General features: G+C 46.1%; 1 protein-coding gene across 1 annotated transcript in view; it reads right to left on the reverse strand.

Annotated features, from left to right (window-relative positions):
* Nucleotides 1–21,736, reverse strand: part of LOC119444364 (carboxypeptidase Q-like) — a 38,178-nt gene that overhangs the window by 12,909 nt on the left and 3,533 nt on the right. The window contains exons 3-4 of the mRNA XM_049663301.1: nucleotides 16,160–16,409; nucleotides 8,070–8,173 (exon numbers count right to left, since the gene is read on the reverse strand). Of these exons, the coding sequence (XP_049519258.1) occupies nucleotides 8,070–8,173; nucleotides 16,160–16,409 (354 nt within the window). The remainder of the gene's footprint in view (nucleotides 1–8,069; nucleotides 8,174–16,159; nucleotides 16,410–21,736) is intronic.

Below are 21,736 nucleotides of genomic sequence, written 5' to 3' on the forward strand. Positions count from 1 at the left end.
CCAGAGGATTGTCACAAAGGCCAAAGACGTAACTATAAAAGAAGAAGGGGCGAAGGAGATCGTCAGCGTGATGGGGCGAAAGGTCTGGAGCGATCATTTTATTCAGGTCGGAAGGAGAGAGATCTGGTGAAGAAGACGGCATATCGGTGGTGTGTGAGCGACCAGCATCAGGAGGAGACAAGGTCGAGATAACGTAGTCGCAGGAGGGCGTCAGCATAGCGAGTGAAATGGCCTGTGGGAGCACTTTTGAACACAGTCCGACACTGATCACAGGAAGACAAGATTGTCCCGTATAGTTATAACAGTGTGAGGCAAACCAACACTGTGCGTCAACAGAACGACGGTGATGGGAGCGAGCACATAGTCACCGTCGGGTAGTGGTGGAGAGGGCGCCACAGCAACACAAGTCACGGCTTGCGGCGGCAAACGGACGTGCTCAGCAGAGCAGAACCGACTCTTCATTACTGCGGGTTTATCAATTATACTCGGTAGGTCAAGCTGTACAGTGCCAGCGGAACAATCGATGGGGGCGGAGTGGACGGACAAAAAGTCAAAACCGAAGATGACGTCCTGGAACAGCAGACAAGGACGGTGAACAAAACAGAAGTTCGACGGCCGCCAACTATGACACGTGCGGTACAAAGGCCAGCTACGGGAGACCTACCACCGTCGACCACACTTGCAACACGTGATGGTGCATGGGTCATAACTTTCTTCGACTGCTGGTGGAGGTGAGAGCTCATAACAGAAATACGTGCGCCGGTGTCAATCAAAGCTGTAACAGGTAGGTCATCCACTTCGAAGTCAGTCAGGTTCTGATTGGTAGGGAGCGTCAACAGAGGAATTGAAGGGAAGGTCAGAATAGCAGCGTCACCTCCAGGAGCTGCAGCTGTCAGTTTCCCGAAGGAAAACGCCGGTAGTAAGATGGGGACGGGGAACGGTGTGGTGGAGGTGACCGAGATGGTCGGCGTCGTGGTGAGGGCGAGCGGCTGTAATGGGCGGAGTTAGTAGTGGTTTCGGCAGATGTTTCTTGGTCAGGTTGGCTTGGTACCTGGTGCTGACTTCGGCGTGGATAGCGGAAGCTGGAAAGGCTGGGTCGAGAAGACGAGGGCCAAGGACTTCGGCAATATCGTGAAATATGTCCAACACGCCCACGTTCAAAGCAAATTGGCTTGTCGTCAGGCGTCCGCCAGGCATTTGGATCGCGATAATTTGGAGTGGGATAATGGCGTTGGAGAGGGTTGAAGGTGGCGGAAGGGTAAGTGTCAGGGTGGTGCACAGAGCAGACGGTTTGAAGGCCCACGTTTGCCAGTTCTTCATGAACAACGCATTTTATAAGGGCTTTTGTAGGTTGGGGATCACTGGGCTCTCCTCGCAATAAATGTGCGGGCGATGCGGCTTCAATTTCGTGTCGAACGATCCTGGTGATAGTCTCCGATGTTGAAGGTTGAGTCGGCATACGAACGTCCTCACACGTCGATGTCGCAGCCGTGTTTGGAAGGCAGGCGAATTGGTGGGCGATACGTCGGCTTTTAGCATCTTCGAAGCGTCGGCATTCAGTAATAATCTCATTGACTGTCGAAGAGTTTTTAAACACGATCAAGTTGAACGCATCGTCCGCGATCCCTTTCAGTACGTGCGCGACCTTATCGGCTTCTGTCATCTTGGCGTCAACCTTCCGGCAATGGGCCAGCACATCCTGAATGTACGTCAAGTACAACTCGGTGGACGTGTGCACACGCTAGGCAAGTTCTTGCTTGGCGGCACGCTGGCAGCCTGCAGGTTGGCCAAACAACTCGTGAAGTTTAGTGTCATATACGCTCCTGCTTGTGAGCTCCGCTTCGTCGTTATCGAACCAGGTCTTCGTGGTTCCCTATCGATAGAATATGACATTCGCTTTCGCCAACATCATGGTAGGGTCACACCAGTAATGGGCGCTTACGCATTCATAGAGTCGAATCTAGTTGTCGACGTCGTCGCCAGCAGTGCCGGAAAAGGTCACAGGGTCACGGGGTGGAGCCAGGATGACGGTTGGCATGGCGGTCGCCGCTGACGCAGTTTCGCCGCCGGTAGACATGGATGGAGTGGCAACTTGGGGGCCGCTGCGGAACTCCGTCTTACGTTATACCCCCAGCACTTCCACCAAGATGTTACGGGGAGGCAAACACAACAGGTAAACGTATTTACATTATATTTACAAGGCGATCGAGCGTTCAACCATATGGCCGAGAGCACGCGCCAGATCGTCAGCGTCTTCTTTATCGACGCTCCTCTTGGAGAACGGTACCGTGAAATTATGCTTGAGGATTCCTTCATAATCGATTGCTCTTTTGGTTTCCAACATATTTAGGTTTTGGTGATATTCCTGGTAGTATGATGTTTGGTGCAGATTGTTTTCAGTCTGAATTGTACAATATAGCAGTGTGACCACTTCAGATATATCTACCAGACGTCTGCACAAATATACAAAGATTGATGTAACTTTATGTGTCAGGTTATTTTGGCAATTCCACTTAACACTGTAAATCACACGCTTGCAGTTTCACATCGCAATAAATTAAACATTTCTTAATGTTAAAGGCTATGCGGATTCTGGAGGCATCCCTACAGCCTGTAGAAACCTGCTGCACTGCTACACAATGGACCGCACAATGATGCACATGACCTTCTTGCTTTTACACGGTGCGCACAAAACTCTCGTTGCACTGTGAGTTGCAGGATATGTTTGTGTAATATGCAATCATATAACTGTGTGTGCCATTTTCAGGATTTCTTTTAACAAATCACTTGCGCTGTCATCTGGATCGCCCTCACATGAGTGAGTTTAAATAAAGTTGTCTGCTGTGAGATAAATATAAACGGGACTTGAGTAACTATACAATAGATACTCCGTACAGACTGTATATTAGTCTACACATATTATTATCTTAAGAACATCGTTGAGAAGCAGGCGGTGTCAGACAAATACCTTTTTCTCTTTTTGTGAGCTAGTCTAGAAAAGCAGGAGGCTTTGGTTACTTGTATTATTATACAGTCTTGTGGAGTTCACTCCTCACACTATTACTTGCACGCCTGTATTCTTCCTTCTAATTGGTCCTAGTTATGTAGTGCATATAACAAGTACATATAGTGATGTACTTGATCTCCTAAAAAATGCCAGCATGAAAACAGCAAAATTTGTTGCTCTATTAGGTAGCAGTAAAATTCCTAGTTACAGTCATCATCATCATCAGTCTATATTTATGTCCACTGCAGGAAGAAGGCCTCTCCATGTGATCTCCAATTACCCCCTACTTGCGCTAGCTAATTCCAGCTTGCGCCTGCAAATTTCCTAACTTCATCACTCAAGCTAGTTTTCTGCCGTCCTTGACGGCGCTTTCCTTCTCTTGCTATCCATTCTGTAACACTAATGGTCCACCGGTTATCCATCCTACGCATTACATGGCCTGCCCAGCTCCTCTTTTTACATTTAATGTCAACTACAATATCGGCTATCGCCGTTTGTTCTCTGATCCACACCACTCTCTTCCTGTCTCTTAACGTTAGGCCTAATATTTTTCGTTGCATCGCTCTTTGTGCGGTCCTTAGCTTGTTCTTGAGCTTCTTTGTTAACCTCCAAGTTTCTGCCCTATATGTTAGTACCGGTAGAATGCAATGATTTTGCACTTTTCTTTTCAAAGACAGTGGTAAGCTCTCAGTCAGGATTTGGTAATGCCAGTCGTAGGCACTCCAGCCCAATTTTATTCTTCTATAAATTCCTTTCTCATGATCGGGGTCCCCTGTGAGTAATTTGCGTGGATAAACGTACACATTATAGACGCTGACTGCCGATCCTGAATTCTTGTTCCCTTGCCAGGCTATTGAACATTTTACTTGTCTTCTGCACATTAATCTTCAACCCTAGTCTTACACTTTCTCAGTTAAGGTCCTCAATCATTTGTTGTAATTCGTCCCCATTGTTGCTGAATAGGACAATGTCATCTGCAAACCGAAGGTTGCTGCAATATTCGCCATTTATCCTCATTCCTAAGCCTTCCCAGTCTAAGAGCTTGAATAATTCTTCGAAGCATGCAGTGAATAGCATTGGAGAGATTGTGTCTTCTTGTCGGACCCCTTTCTTGATAGGTCTCTTTTTTCTTTTCTTGGGGAGAGCCAAGGTTCCTGTGCAATCCTTGTAAATATTTACCAAAAAATTCACGTATGCCTCCTGTACTCCTTGATTTCGCAGTGCGTCTAATACTGCTGCTATCTCTACTGAATCAAATGCTTTTTCATAATCTATGAAGGCCATATAAAGAGGTTGATTGTATTCTGCAGATTTCTCTATTACATGATTGATGACATGGACATGATCCATCGTAGAATATCCCTTCCTGAAGATAGCCTGTTCTCTTGGTTGGCTGAAGTGAAGTGTTGCCCTGATTCTATTCGAAAATATTTTGGTTGATTTTCTATACAATACTGAAAGCAAGCTAATGCATCTACAATTTTTCAATTCTTTAACGTCTCCCTTTTATGGATCAGCATAATGTTGGCATTCTTCCAGCTTTCTGGTACACGTGAAGTCGTGAGGCATTGCCTATAAAGGGCCGCAAGCTTTTCAAGCATGATATCTCCTCCATCTTTGATTAAATCGTCTGTTATCGCATCTTCCCTGGCAGCTTTTCCCCTGGTCATGGCTTTCAAGGCCCTTCTAACTTCATCGCTAGTTATGGAAGGTGCCTCTGTATCCTGTTCATCACTACTTCTAATGAAAGTAGCATAGCTGCTATGGGAACTGTACAGGTCAGTATAGAATTGTTCCACTGCTTTTTCAATATCATAAAAATTTTTGATGATATTACCCTCCATATCCTTTAGTGCATACAGTTTGCCTTGTCCTATGCCAAGTTTTCTTCTGATTTTATGCTCCGTCGATATTTAACTGCTTCCTCGATCTTTCCCACGTTATAATGTCGGATATCCCTTGCTTTCTTATTGTTGATCAGTTTCTACAGTTAAGCGAATTCTATCTGATCTCTCGAGTTTGACAGTTTCATGTTTTGACGTTTCCTTATGAGGTCCTTTTGCATATTTGCTGCATATTTGTTTGCGAGCACGAGCCTGAATTGGTCTCCTTTTATCCTTACTGCGTCTAGGTTGGTCTGTTGCTTCTTGACTTATTTTATTTTATCTCTCTTCAAATTGAGAGAAATCATAGACCTCACTAACTATGGTCACGGCACTTTATCCAACCTAACGTTTCTAGATCCTGCACTATGCTGAGATCGGCAGAGACTATGAAATCTATTTCCTTCCGTGTCTCTCCATTCGGGCTTTTCCAGGTACACTTCCTGTTATTGCGCTTCCTGAAGAAGGTTTTCATTATTCGGAGCCTATTCCTTTCCGCGAATTCTGCAAATATCTATCCTCTAGTGTTCCTAGAATTGATGCAGTAGTTGCCGACTGCTTGGTTAACAGCCTGCTTTTCCCCCACTTTTGCATTGATGTCGCCCATTACTGCAGTATACTGAGTTTGCACCTTTCTCATTGCTAATTCAACATCTTCATATAACTGTTCTATTTCTTCATCATCGTGACTGGTGGTTGGGGCGTAGGCTTGTACTACCTTCATTCTATACTTCCTATTAAGCTTTATTACCACGACTGCTACCCTCCCATTAATGCTGTAGAATTCATAAATGTTGCCCGCTTGGGACTCTTGGACTAGAAATCCTACCCGGAATTCTCTCTTATCTGGAAGACCTCTGTAGCAGAGAACGTGGTCGTTAGTCAGTACTGTATAAGCCTCACCAGTTCTTATAACCTCACTAAGGCTAATAATATTCCAGGCAATACCTGATAATTCTTCAAATAGCCGTGCTAAACTAGCCTCGCTCGACAGGGTGCGAGTGTTGAACGTTGCCAGGTTCAGTTTCCAGCGGCGGGCTGTAATGCTTCCTAATTTGATTGGACCTTGACTAGGTTGCACTTTGACTAGTCACAGTATGAGAGTTGAATTCTTCAAGCAAACTACAAACAATTAATCTTTTAATGTGACAAGTTCGATGTGTGTGCCAGGTGGTGGTGGGCTTCAAGCTGCAAGCTGGTCTCCTTTATATGCCACAGAAATGTGAGGTGGTGATAGGTATAGAAAATTGCTAAATCATGACAGTCAGCCTAGCAGAGTATTTGCAAGCCGCACCATGGCAGCATAGCTGAATGCTATGCTGCCTGTGCGGCTATGCTAGCGTGTCAAATGTTGATAAAACCAAAACAACTCGCCAAGCGAATAGCACCTTTTCATGTTTGTGAAGCAGACGCTGCTTTCAGCTTGCTGTTGTAGGCACACATAGACAGCATGTTTGCCTGCCACCTTTCGTGGCATGCTGAAGGTAGTAAAAAGTTTTGCTAAAGATTCAGTAGTGTGCACACCTGCAGCCCGCAACTGACAATAAAAGAAATTTGTAATAACTACAAAAAATTCGAGGAAAGATGAATAGTGCGCAGGATATTATTACACATTTATATTCTGTATTAGAATGTGCGCGCGAATAACTTCTGAGCACAACACCTTATGGCGTAGACGACAGTGTGGTGAGATGGCAGGCCTGCGATATATGCAAGCTTTCATATTAAATACGTGCAAGTTCTTGCTCAGCATAGCGAGGACCTCAACTTTGGTAACCTTTATGCCATCAGGTAACTCAAGAAGGCTTATTGGCCAGTTTCCTGCTGCTAAAGTTCATGTAATACTTAGCAGCTGCTGCATAAATGTTTAATATAATTTGTGAGCAGTTTATACCTGACTGGATGGGCAGGTAGCAACAGCTAAGTCTGTTTCAAAGAAAAATTAGTTTAAGGCTTCAGTGTTGTCCTGATGTTTTGTTTATGAACTATCCTTTTGACTTCTGCACGTTTCTTACCTGTTTGCATACAGGCCAAACTGTTCTTGCCTATGTGAAATTTACTGCATGAGTGAAAATGTTTCGCCTTTGTTTTGTTTTTCAGGTGACCTGTGAGCTCTCATCCAAGCACCACATTTCAGACGTCTGCTGTGAGCCGATGGGGCATATCGTAGTAACACGCAGATAGTCCAATAAACTGCTTGTAGTTTCAGAGAAACCTTTGCAAAGTATAGCCAAACTTTCTTTTAAAAGTGCAAGTCCTTATCCAACCTGACATCTTTCCATCCAAACATTACTCTTTATACTTGTGGGAGTAACATCTAGAACAACATCAACACTGCAGTGAGGAAGGTGCAAGTTGTATTGCAATTGCTATATTATAGTAAAATTATTACTATAGAAAAATTTTGCGCGAACTTCTGTGCCTTAACAGAGTTCCAATCAGTATGCTGCAACATGTAGGGTACAGTACCATTATAATAAAAAGCAATGGAAAACTCTAAAGCTTACAAAATGTGCATCAATATAAAATTGCCACAACTTGTAACTGCAGCGCGCACACGAGACAGCGCCTGTCTGTCACTTTCACCTTTTTGTCCTCGTTTCTCGTGTGCGCGCTTCAGTTACAAGATGAATAGATACCAACTCGCCCAACTTTCAGTACTTTTGCAATTGCCACATGTAACTCTTCATCTATGCTTGTCTACATAAAATACAGAGTCTTACCAATAGGAACACATAAAGGGTGCATAAAGGTGGGACACATGATGGAAACAGAAAAACAGATGCCAAATTTCATCATCTAGGATACATAAAGGACAGACAGATGAAGGAAGCATAAAAGGATTGGCCAAATTTCAACATCTAGGATATAAATACAGTAACATCAACGATACATCAAGGACCGAGACATGCAGGAAACAAAAGCAGTGGCCAAATTTCAACATGTAGGAAACATAAATGATGTTTCGTCGAGTGATCTCCGCGAAACATACAGTATACATAAAGGACATAACCATTTTCATAAGGGATATCCTAACAGGTATATCCTAACTGGGAATTGCCAAAACAAAATAAAAAGCTGACACGATTACGAGCCGTTACGCTTCACAGACACCAAAGCACCAAAGTTCTTTTCAGCTTCAAGCAAAGATCCAAGTTTATAAAGTTGCGGGAGCTTACCTCACGAGGTTTTTCTCTGCCTTTTATTTCGGCTACTGTATTTCTGGAAGTAACTGCAGGTAGATCCTTGTTGCGCATGATGAGCTTGACGACGGCGGTTACTCCTGAGTGAGGCCCGAACATTGAGAAATTTACAGGCAGAAGACCACGGTTAGCACCCAAAATGCTCGTTCAATCACTCTGCGGCTGTACATCGTCACAGCGGGCCCACGCTCGTATGTGCTGTAGGATGCACTGGTATACTCTTAGAACACAGTGTTTCAAGGAAGCACACAGTGAAAGGATAGATATTCTTCAGGATATTCTAGTTAAAAGAAGCAAAGTTGCCCCTGAAAGCGAAGTTCTTGCAGACATACGAATTTTTAAAAAGCAGTCGCCTTTGAATTATGCAGCTGAATAGGCTTAGGGTTTTTTACAGGTTGCTGGCCCATTATTTCTTTTAAGACGGAAAGCACAATCACAGCATGACCGGCAATTTCGCAGGGAAGTATGGGTTACTATTAAAAAGAATAAAACAGCCATATGCTCAACTTGTTTGAGCAGTACGCTTTGGTCGCATGTCGACTAACCGGAATCCGATGCACATTCTATGGCACCGAAGCCCGCTATCACTTATTTTCGGTGGCATTATTTTCCGTGCATCACGGCCCCACCTAATTCCACGCTAGAGTAGTTGGTGTCTGTGTGTGAAAACCTTTTATTTACGAAAGTCCTGCGGCTCGACTATTTAAAGCCGAGGCGGGCCGCGCCCACGATTGCACCGTTAGGCCCAGCCGTTCAGCGACATCGTGGGCCCTTTGGACAGCCCATAGTTGATCTTGAAAAGATGAACTCTGTAGCATCTTCTTCCAATGGAGGCATTCTTCTTCAGGGTTGGTGAGAGTCACAGGGCATCCCGCGAGCATATGTCTGATCCCAATGATGTCATTGCACGCATGACAATCTTTCTTCACCTCCCTTTCTTGATAAATTTTATCAAGGTGTAACGGCGTGGGATAAGTTCCTGTTTGTAATAGTCGCAGTCAAACTGCCGGAGCCCTGTTGAGCTTTGAATGTGGCACTGGAAATTGTCTGCGTCCTGATAGTAGTGTTTAGTAATCTCGTTATATGTTAATAAATGATCTCTAAATTGCCCGGCCTGGTGGTGGATGGCTCGCTTGTGACTGTCACGGCTAGCAAGTCCTCGTGCCAAGTCATGAGTAACCTCATTGAGGTTAGCCCGGGTCTCGTCCACTACTATATGCGCAGGAAACCATTGGATTTCAGTTCTCATACTCATAGTGTTTTCAATAAGTTTAGCTGCAACCGCGGCCACGTAGCCTTTATCGAAACCCTTTATAGCAGCTTTGGAGTCGCTGTAAATAAAAGCCCATTTATTGTTCCTGATGGCTAGAGCAATTGCCACTTGCTCCGCCACCATGGAATCTTTGGTAAATGCAGTGATGGCATCTTGTACCTTCCCTAGAATGTTTGCTGCAACGGCTGTATATGCCTACTGCCCTTTCACCCAGTCACCATCTACGAAAGCCGCCTGTTGATTCTGCTGTTGTATCTCCCGCAAGAGTGCTTTAGCTCTTGCCTTTCTCCTTTTGATATGGTGCTCTAGATGCATGTTTCTAGGTAGGGGGTGGTTCTAATCAGATCCCTAATCTTAGCTCGTAACTCCACTTCAACCTCCAGTGGGCGCCTTGACCTATTTCGCTCTGCCCCTATTGCCTGTAGTATAGTCCTGCCGGCTCGTGTTTTTGTCAATCTTTCCTGTTGCGCTAGCTGCTGAGTCTCCGCAATTTCCTCTAATGTGTTGTGCACCCCTAGACTCATCAATCTCTCAGTTGCAGTGTTGATCGGTATCCCTACGGTAGCTTCAATGAGCTTCCTAATCATCGTGTTAAGTTTGTTCAAGTTCTACCTGCGTCCATTTGAATACTCCAGCAACATAAGTGAAATGACAGAGAGCAAAAGCATTAATTAAGTAATAATAGAGTAGTTGGTAACACCTCCGGTAAATAAATGTTGATGACTGTATAGTTCATAGATTCGTCAACAGCGAATTCAAATACCTGCGCAGCGGCATGAATTGCACTTTAATGCCTATCGTGTGATGGAATAAAAATTCCACTTATAGGGAAGCTTGAGCTTGAGGCCGACCATACTTTCGTAATTCAAATACTTATAAAACGCAGAAATGGTTATATAAGACACCCGCGACCGATTTGAAATAAAATCGTCGAATTTAAACAAAGAGATACAGTCTAGCAACATTAGGAAGCAGTATTTAGATTAAGAACTTGGACTTAAAAAAAAAGCATGGTTCATCCCTCTTTCATAGGAATCGGCAGAAGCCGAATTTGAACGTGTTTTTACAGAAGCTGTTCCGTCTTTACTTTGTGAACTCACGATCTGCTGCAGCGAAAGGCGCACGATTTGCGGGTCGGCGACGATGTTGCAGGTTGGCTTGGCGTGTGGCGTTCTGCTGCCGAGTCGCTTCGGCGAACGTACAATCGTTTTTTTAAGCATGAAAAGCGTAGGCTTCCGTTATCGGCGACCTTCAAGTGACCTTGAGCAAAAAGCCCGAGCCATTATTCGAGCATTCAAACGTACTCAAAAGAGAACATCCGTGCATCGTTGCGAGAACAAAACGATATCATCCGGGCAACCGGTAAAAACTGAAGGAAATGCGGTCTCTGGCCCTCAACCCTTTGTACAGCGCCGCATTACATACGGTAGCTACTGTCCAAACAAGTTAAAAAAATATTCCTTCCGACTTCTTTCTAATGTTTGTTCACAATATCACTCAAGCTGTAACTTCTAGTACGCTGAAATTTCATTTGTAGTATCCAATAGCGACGTCAAAAGGCAGATAGAGGGCACTTCATTACACATGGTACACTTGATTGTCATCTTTTGGCGCTGAGACAGGCTTGCCTGTGCTCTTTTCAGCGCCAGCGGTCCGTAAGTTGGCCGCACGTTTGCATCTGACCACTTCGACGTGACAAGGAAAAGTTGCGACAGACGCTGAGCGCGCTACACTATTGGAAGAAGAAAAGCGGTAAAGGCAGTGGCACCAAAGGTAGCAACGGACGCCATATGGTAGACATTTCAAGCTTACATCTACTCTCGATTACGGGAGAGTGAGCATTTTTTTTTGTCTGACTCCGCAGTGTCTTGCACAGCCAGTTGAGTTGCGACGTGCTCAGCTTCAGGAATACGAGTGGCAGAGTTCGCAGTGTGCGCCGCGAACGCGCGAAGGCGTTCTGCTTCACGCTGTCGTGCCTCTCGCCGGACGAAAGTGAGATTCAACCGTCGACATCGATGCCTTTCTGCGCCGCTTAGCGCAGCAGTTTTCTTAGTTGGTATCATCGCAAGCGCAACAGTAGGGGATGTGCAAGCACTGCTGATGCATGTTGAAGCTGCACTCCGTATAGGCGACGAGGTGTCACAGGCTAATTGGACGCAAAAGACAGACAATGTGCGGTAACTGCGTCGTCACCTCAGCAGAAGGCCTGCACTGCCTGCACCGGGCTACACCGCGTTGGAGCCTCCGCTCCGCTGAGATTACGGCAGCGCTCACTGTCGGCACTCGTTAGCGTCATGATGCAGTACTTCGCTTCACCACTCCTAGATGGCTGTGCCAACCCTCTCAAGACACCGCATATTTTACGCGTTCGCGCCGACGTCACATCCGTTACAGGGCATTGACGGTGGACCACGGTATAAAACACCTTCGTGTTAAAATTCTTGCAAATCAGTAAATTAAAGAAATTAGAACCAGATTGTTTACAGATCCGCAATTCTGTAAAGCGAAACTCCCAATTCCAAACTTTAGGTATTTTTCAGAGCAGCATATGCATGATACATAAATCTTGTGAGGGGTACATATATTATCAGGTGCTGTTAACGCAATTGTGATATCGCTTTGCACTGCTGAGTTAGAGTTGTAAACTTGACAATGGAGCGTATATATATATATATATATATATATATATATATATATATATATATTGTAGTGAACAAGCGAGACGTTAGTGGATTCAGCGCTACTGGCTCGAAACGCTAGTGCGTCGAGCGCTCTCGCTCAGCAACGGCTCTCCTGCTGGGAAGCTGTGACTGCCCTGCCCGTCGACGTTGCGCTGCTTCGAGCTCTTCCAAATAAACACATTTAGAATATATATATATATATATATATATATATATATATATATATATACATACAACTTGTCACTTTTTTTCAACAATTGACAGTTTTATAACACATCTGCTGCGCAAGTCGCTAAATTTTATGCTTTTATTTTAAATGCACCAATTCTAATCAATATCCCTGCAGTGGTTGCTGAGCAAACGATTTCATCATTCCTGTGTACTTAAATTGTAAGTCCTGAGCTAAAAGTTCCTCTTTACTCAATAATCGTGTACACGTCGCCATTACAAGGCAGCGTTTGTATGATAACAATTATGGGCCTTCACTAACCTTCATTCTTGACAACACGACAGACTATAAATGTTTGATTGCTTTGTGACTGCTGGTTCAAGATGCAATTAGTGTGTCCCGCATATTTTAAAAATGCGATAAGGGGCGTGGGTGTTTTACGATGAAACTTTAGCCCGTTAGTAAGAAACTTACCTTAAAGAACACATATTTCATCCATGTGTGATTATGAGAGCACTTTTTGGGACCCTTAGATAGCTGAGCTCGTTGACAAACTTGAAATGATTAGAGAAAGGGACAGTCCGGCATGTCATTTGTAAATATGATAGGACGTTTAGTTTTGCGGAGAGAAAAAAAACAACATCAGATGAGCGTGGAAGACCACCGTTGAAATCTTAGAATAAACATTGACGTAAGGTTTATTACCAAGGCATCCTTAAAGAGTTGAACTTTAACTCGGAAAACATTTTTAGCGCCACCAGACGAGGACGGAAAGAACACGAGGACAACACAATGCGCTAACTTCAACAAGTTTATTCACAGAAAAAAAAACACAGGACACCTAAGTACTTCTTATGCGTTTTGAATGTGAAAGCATTAACGTCCAATTGAACACCGCTGAGCGGTCCTCCGAGTTATGAACTCCTCGCGGGCAAGCGAGCGCATTGAGACGCTTGGCCTGGCTTGGCACGTTAGGATTTAGCCTTAGCGAAGCGCAGTTATAACGCAGGGGCGAGCTTGCGCGGAAAGGGAACGCGCGGATAACACAGGGCCGCGATTTTGTAGCGATGCCTTATGACTTATTCTATACTAGTCTTATCATCCACCGCTCACGGCTGGCTGATCCCGTTGATAACGCGAGAGGACCGTCGCTCTGACCACTGACAAAGCGCGATAAGCGCGAAAAGGCATTATTACCGGGAAGGCACGGCTACAAGATACCGGCCCAAGCTTCCCAAAGCGAGAGTGACTTGGCGTCGTTCCGATGGCCTCTTCCCTCACGTAACACCTTGCGCGATATCGTGGCATCGGATTTGCCCTTTCGCCCTCACATCTCCGTCGACGCCTGCTCGTGACGTGGCGTCGCAGCCACAGGGAACTTAGGTGTCGTTTTTCGCTTGTCCTTACGACAGACGCCAGTTTTTTAGCTCAATGGGCCATTTCATGCGTTCGCATCAAGGAACCACCAGTATACTTCATGTACAGTAGCGCCACACCTGATCAATATCTTTAACAGTTACCCGTCGTGGTGGCTCAGTTAGCGAAGGCGTTGCGCTGCTGAGCACGAGGTCGCGGGATCATTTTGAGGCCGCATTTTGATGACGGCGAAATGTAAAAACGCCCGTACGCTTGCGTTGTAGTGCACGGTAATGAACCCCAGGTGGGCAAAATTAGTCCGGAGCCCTCCACTACAGCGTGCCTCATAATCAGATCGTGCTTTTCGCACGTAAAACTCCATAATTTAATTTTATTGGGCTCAGTGCTTACACAGCTTTCACTACTCCAATTAGTAGCCTGTGCCTCAATAATTTCCCGAACATCTTTATCATAGCGCATCTTTGCCTGGCCAAAATAACACAATCATCAAAGGACCGCAGCCGCATTCATGACAGTGAACAGTCACATGACTGTCATGGTAATTCTTCAAATTTATACGACGTTCTCTTTGTCGGCCATTGAGACATTGACCTGTCTGTCCTATGTACTTCTCACCGCAGGACAGCGGCAACTCGTACATCAATGCCTCTTCACAATCAACAAAATGACATCGATGCCTTTTGGAGCACCCAACCGAAGATTTTCGGCCCGGTTCTGCCAACCGACACACTGTGCTAAGTTTTTCTGGAGCTGACAAAAAAAAAAAAACTCTAACCGCTAACTTTCGTTTGTTTTGCGACTGTTGACTTGCTGTATCCCAAGTGCTATATTCTACACATATTTTCAGCAACCCCTCTGCTGCAGAAAGCTGCAACACAAAGCTGCAAGGACTTCGGAAACCCCGCTTTAGTTAGCCGTTCCGATTGATTCTTCAGGCTTGTGTAAATATTGTGATATCAGGACTTTTTAAAGCATTTCCAAGACGTAAGCTAACATTGCTCCTTTTAATAAGTTTCGAACGGGCGGAGTTGTACGGTAACAACGGCTTATTAGCTCTAGGCTTATATAAACAACACGTGCCTTGGTCCGAGAACTCAAGCTAGATATCTAGAAACTACCACGCTCTTTCGGCGGGCAAACCCACCGTCAGTGTTAGTTGATTAAAGACTTGAGTAAGGACACTAAAAATTTGATGCACTGTAGAATGTGCATCCAGATTAAAAATAACTTAGTCATCGACGTATCTGAACACTTTAAAAACGTTAAATCAATCAACGCATCTGGCAAGTTTCTGTTATGACGCTAAAATGATGCTTCTGTTGTGGGGCTAAAATATTTTCCAAGTACCAACGTGCCCATCCTACAGCGCTGCATTTTAAACCACCTATTTATGCGTCACGCGGACGAGATCATAAGTTAAAAAAGTTGTCGCAGTTTCACCTGAAAGGCGAAGCATCAATTGCGATAGCAAACTTGTAGAGAGCTATACGGAGTAATGATATTAGCTTTATCAGCTGTATAAACTTGGACATGCAGCAGCATCGGCAACACGCAGAACTGTTGACGACGCCATCGGCGTTTTGCCCGCGTTCGCTCAAAATGCGTGCGGCGTTGGTGACTGTTGCCGGAGCCTCTGATATAAATAGGCACTTGGTGCCGCAGCTAAACGTCGCCTCCCTTCCCTCCCCCTCCCCCACGGCCTGTCGCGCGTCAGAAGAAGGCGCGTTTGCTCTACATATATGGTGATTGTAAAGGAGAAAAGAGACGCCTACTTCTGCAGCCCTTAAGCGAGCACGGCGCAGAACGCGCGTTTGTTCTCCGCCGTGCGTTCACTCCCCGTGAAAGACGCGCCCCTCGCGCCCTTTCACTCGCACATACAGCGTTCGGCAGAAGATAGCGCCAACCTTTCCCTTTCCCTCAAGAACCACTTATCATTATCCAACCTTTCCCTTTCCCTCAAGAACCACTTATCATCGGCGACGATTTCTTCTCCAAATGACGTCATACGGAACCTCACGGCGACGGCGACGCCGACGGCAGAAATCTGCTTTTGAGTGTCCATATAATTGCTATCGCAATAAAACTCATGGGATTCCTCTTAAGGTTGACGCGTTTCGCTGCTTCTTTTTTTTTTTTTCATACAACAGATAAGAGAATGGGTCGATTAGTCGCCCAGTAGTATTAGTATTGTCAGGAACACGATGTGCTTCTGGTCTGTCGCTGTCCGCGCGACGAGAGCGGTGTTTCGTGGAATCGCCTGTGATTGCTCACTGGCTTTTAAGTTCGGTAAATTTCATCAAAATAGGTTTCTTAGTAACAATTTATTCCATGCTTTGTGCTTTAGGAAAGTGCTTTTCTCACAGTTTCGTTTTATAAATTGTATTCTGCTTCGCGTTCCCTCAAAAGAGGGAAAAGGGAGCCAGGTTGCCAGAAATTTAAAATGAGCAATAAATCTGACGAGAAAATGTGCTGTCCTGACAATTATAGATTTCTTTTCCGCGTAAGCATTGTTAACAAGTAAAGCCAATGGGATTGGAAAACAGCACAGCAGTGCCCATTGCCTTACCTCGGTTCTGCAGCCGCTTCAACATCTCGGCGTCTTCCACAGTAATGCATGCCGCTGGTACGCGATTTCCTTTCTTGGTGAACAACGTGGTCCCGGTGTGCGGAGACGCTATAGAAAATGGCGTCACCGAGCGTACAAGGACGGCGACTGCACCAGCGTTCGCTGCCTCGGCTGGACCTTGCTTTCTGTACTTCACCGACGCACTGTAGGAAACGAACTTCTGGTTGAAGACAACAATCTTGCCAACTGCCTGTAAAGTGAAAGAATGCGCTAGTCGTAAGCCCGTAGTCTATCCATATGCTATGGGCACGTTCGGATATGGATTAGAAGATTCCCTATGAGAGATACATCTCTATGCGTACGCTATGAATATATGATGGCGAGTCAACGTTTGACTGCACTTAATGCACAGTATTGATTGCTCCGTGTATCGAAGGATATTAACATTTTTCATGAGAAAACACAGGCGCAATTTTTAGATAGTTGCTTGCGAGATACTAGGGGTAGTCAACGTTTACTAGCGAACTTTTACTTTCCTCTCCCCAAAAGCTATCTCTACTTCAGAATCGCGTAGTATTCCTTTCATAGCATGCAAGTTATAACGACACTTCAATATTTGATAAACTTGAAGAAAAAGCATGTCAGCAGCCTCATATGATATCGAAGCGCAGATGACGTTTTATTTCTACACTTATTAAATTGATATACATGTTCATAAATACACAATGCGTTGAAGAATATCTCTAATATACGGCGACAGTACCGCATCCGAATCCGTCTATTCTTGCGCTAGCACAGGCTTTCCAGCATTTTTCCAGTGTACATTCTCACTTTTTACTGCGAAGCTGTTGGTAAGACTAGAACCGCTCAAAACGCTTGATGACGGTGTGTTGAAAGAAGAAGCTCATGTACCAAGCGTATACTTAGAAGAAAGGGGCAGCATGTTGGGGGTCATATCATGTCAGCATTGGGGGCTCATCGAAAATGGCTAAGCGTTCGTTTACTGCCTCTTCAGACATGTCACATGAAGCACTTGCGAAGCTTCACCGCAGCCTTGAGAGAACCGAAAGCGGCGGCAGCTACATTTGAAGAGAATGTGGTACAGGTTATGGGCGATGTATAACAAAATTTTAAAGTTTGTATGTTACTGAGGTGGCTTTGAAAATGTTGGCGGAGCATCCATTCTAGATGATTGACGACGCTAAATTGATTAGCAATATCTCCTACCATGTGTGTGTAACTGGTGATGATATGATATGTTTTGACTGTTATTAGTAGCGGCGCACCTCCAGCGGTACATACCCGGTGGCATATACCCAGTCATTCAGTGACCGGCTTGATCTTTCCAAGAGGGACTGCCATGCACGACAGCCTGCTGCTCCATCTTTTCAGGATTGAAACAATTCCGCTAATACCTACCAAATGAACGCTGTTCTTCGATATGTATTACCCCCCCCCCCCCCGTTACGGTAATGGCCACTGGGTGATAGGTAGGTAATAAATAAACAAATTGTAGTGGGGAAGAGAGTCCGAATCTATTGAGAGAGGACGAAGTCCGGCAGCCCGAACAAAGCGAGATGGTGTAAAGGGTTGTTTTTTAATGAAACTGCCGATTCACTGGCAAAGACCTCACTTTCCGGCCCTATTCTTCCCATTCTACCAGTGACTGCACACATCACGGCGGCTAGATTTCGGATGCGATCAATTAGAAAAGCCTTATCAAACCCAGTTCTGACTGCTTCTCCAGATTATAAGCACCTGATATTTCCCTGGCGTAGCGAATCCTGTAACACAAAGATGCTTGAGGTCTCTCTCACCAAATTACGTTGCCGTATACCCTCCCTAAATTTCTACTTACACAGGTCGGGTTTGGTTCCCTCCCCCCTCTGCCCGTTTTGTAATGAGGAAGAGACAATACACCACTTTCTTCTATCTTGCCGCCGCTTTACTGCAGCAAGAAAACGATTGTTGGAAATACCTTTTCGAAGGCTTGGCCTGGACTTAACAGAACCTAATATTCTTTCGTTCGGGGCGTCCACTTTGGGATTCAGCCACAGGGATGCTTGCTCCGCCGTCCAGACGTTCCTTACAGACTCCAAACGAATACCCTGCTAAATTCTATCCTTCTTTTTTTTTGTACTTTCAAATTAATGATTACTCATTCGATATGACTTTCTTGATTTACTTTAACATATAACTCTAAGCTGTTCAATACTAATTTCATAGATATTCGGAAATCTATCCTCCATATTAATTTGGAATAATCCACCCATTTCTTGGCCAATCCCCCTCCGTGGGTAGGAGCCACAGGCGTGCTAGGCTACAACAACAACAACAACAACGACGGTGACCGACGCTCTTGGGCCAAGACTGTTGCGTAGCCCTAGCTGTTTGTAAATAACCCCGTTATAGTTTGGTGGAAAGGTGCTGGGTATTCTCCTAGTCTCCAAACCTTGAACTACGAAGCCGTGCCTTACCTCCAGCGTTAGTGATGCCGGAAGAAACTATCACGCAAGGCCCCTTCCAGACTCAAGCCACCGTCTGTCCCGGCGTGCTGCCTCAGCGTCACTCACCAATATTCAGCGGGACTGACGACCAAGACATCGAGGACTGGTTGGCAACTTACCTGAGGGTGAGCGCAGTCAACAAATGGGACAATGCGACTAGGCTGACCAATGTAATCTCTTACTTGACCGACGTCGTCAGTCTCTGGTTCAGGAATCACGAAGCGGAGATTAATAACTGGGCGTCGTTCAAGACAACGTTTTCAGAAATCTTCGGCGCCCTACGGTACGCAAACTCAGCGCAGAACAGCGACCCAGTGAACGCGCTCAACAACCCGGTGAGAACTTCACCAGTTATATTGAAGACGTCGTCGACTTGTGTCAGGGTATAAACCCGTCGATGCACGAGTCGGATAAGATCAAACAAATCCCCAAAGGAATAGCCGACAACGCATTTCAACTGTTATTGGCGAAAGACCCACAAACCGTGGCCGATGTTGTCAGCTTGTGATAGTTTCGATGAATTGCGCAAGCAACGCGCCCAAACTCGACGCCCTCTGGAACGAAGCGACTCGATCGCGACCTTGACTCTAGGCGACCAGAATGCACTGTTCATTCAGATCAAGCAGTTTGTACCTACGAACTGATTCATGTCCCTCATGAGGTCACTGACCTACGAGCTGCTTGAGGTCATTGACGCTTTGCCTTTCGCTCGTCCGCCACCTCCGGAGCCTGCATCCTTGTCGTACGCGCAAGTCGTCGCTGCTGGGTCGCGTCGTCAACCGACCTACTATTCCGCGTCGGCACCCGTTCGGCTCCCACCAGTTCCGCTCAGCCGACCAGTCCCAACGAATCCATGGCGCACTGCGGACAGTCGCCCTATATGTTATTCTTGTGGTTATGCAGGACATGTGGCACGCTTCTGTCACCGTCGCCCTCCTGTTCAAATAAATGTCATGCGACCATTGGCGTACGATCCTGGACGCTTTGACGACACAGCGCGGCTACAACGATTCTCTTCGCCCGAGCGCATGCCTTCCGCTACCCGCCCATCTCCATCCCCTCCACGTCGCTCTGTGTCACCTATGCGCCGTCGACCCTGCCCTTCTGACGCGGAAGACTAAATGTTGCAGCTCCCGAGGCACAAACTGCGCCGTCGTTGAAAAACTTCAATTCCTCAAATTTCTCCAGCAAACCTCATCGACCGTATTGTGGATGGCTTTGGTACCCTTGCGCTTGTGTACACTGGTGCTGCCGTTTCAGTGATAGATATGAGACTTCGCCGCTTGCTTCGGAAGGTTACCACGACTTAAAAGGGATTGTCCCTGCCTATACCGCCAGCGTACATTATATTTAGCCGTCAGCCGCCTACACAGCCCGCGTTGTAATTCAAGATGTTGTTTATCCTGTTGAGTTTCTTGTGCTACCGGCCTGTTCGCATGATGTCATTCTCAGTTTGGATTTTCTCTCGCACCGTCATGCTGTTATTGACTGTGCTCGTGCCGAGGTGGCGTTCCCTGCGTTGTGTTCCGCGTCGTCTGCGCCTACGATAGAAAAGTTGTTTGTCGGCGACGATACGAGCATACCACCCAGTAGTACAGCCCTTATCCCCGTGTCCTGTGGTGCTGTTGGTGAGTACACAGTTCTATTTACCCCCTCCGAGACCGTTCAACGCCGCAGGAATCTCACGTTGCCCTTTGCCGTTCTTGACATTCCCAACGGCGCTACATCCCTGTTTGTTGCCGTTGCCAGTTCCCTCAACCTTACTCCGTGGAGAATGTATAGGCACAATTCAAGCATTCGTCGTATCCTCCATCTTCTGCCTTCACAACGCGGACAAGTTGCAACTTAGTGCCCCGACACCTCTTGCTGGTACGCCTTGTTGCCCACCTTAACGTATGTTCGTCTCCATCATCGACGACGACCATAAAGAGGCGCACCGCGAGAAACTTCTTGCACTTCTACACCAGTTTCGTGGCTCGTTTGATTGCCAAAAGACGTCATCAGGCCGCACGCATACTGTTCTCCATCCGATTGACACCGGCTCACAAGCGCCTCTAAGACAGCGCGCTTACCGCGTATCCCCTGCTGAGCGTAGTGTGATCGCCGAACAAGTCGCTGAAATGCTTCAGCGTGGCATTATTCAGCCATCCTGCAGTCCCTGGTCGTCGCCTGTTCTTGTCAAGAAAATAGACGGCTCAATCCGCTTCAGCGTCAATTACCGCCGATTGAACAAAGCGACGCGCAAAGATGTGTATCCCCTGCCATGCATCGATGATGCCCTGGGCTGCTTGCAAATATCCGAATTCTTTTCATCACTAGTCTTAAGGTCCGGTCACTAGCAGGTCCCTATGACACCATCTGCTCGCCGGAAAACTGCCTTCGTGACTCCCGATGGACTGTACGAATTCAATGTTGTGCCCTTCGGCCTATGTAGTGCCCCAGCGACATTCGAAAGGATGATGGACATTGTCTTGCGTGGGTTGAAATCAAAGACCTGCCTGTGCTATCTGGATGACGTCGTCGTTTTCTCCCCTGATTTCGACAGTCACCTCCGTCATTTTAACGAGGTACTGAGCTGTCTGACGCGCGCAGGCCTTCAGTATAACATCAAGAAGTGCCGCTTCAGAGCTCGCAAGCGCATCGTACTGAGTCACGTAGTTTCGCAGGACGGCGACCTTCTCGCTCCGCAGAAACTTTGTGCTGTTGCTGAATTCCCGAAACCTACCACCGATAAATGCTTCGCAGCTTCCTTGGTCTGTGCTTATACTTTTGCCGCTTTGTGAATAACTTCGCTTCTATAATAATAGCATCACTGACGAAGCTGCTCACCGGCGATAGCTATCTGTCTGGTTGGTCGCTGGCGTGTGATAAGGCTTTCGCAACATTAAGTCGTATCTTGACTTCACCGCCCATTCAACATCACTTCGGCCCTACCACTCTGACCGAGGTATACACGGATGCTAGTGGGATCGCCCTTGGCACTGTCCTTGCCCAACGCAAGCCAGGCTTCTCTGAGTACGCAGTTGCCTATACGATTCGTGCCTTCACCGAGGGAGAGTACAAGTACTCG

The sequence above is a fragment of the Dermacentor silvarum genome, chromosome 3 (genome assembly GCF_013339745.2).
Source record: "Dermacentor silvarum isolate Dsil-2018 chromosome 3, BIME_Dsil_1.4, whole genome shotgun sequence".
In the NCBI taxonomy this organism is placed as follows: Eukaryota; Metazoa; Arthropoda; class Arachnida; order Ixodida; family Ixodidae; genus Dermacentor; species Dermacentor silvarum.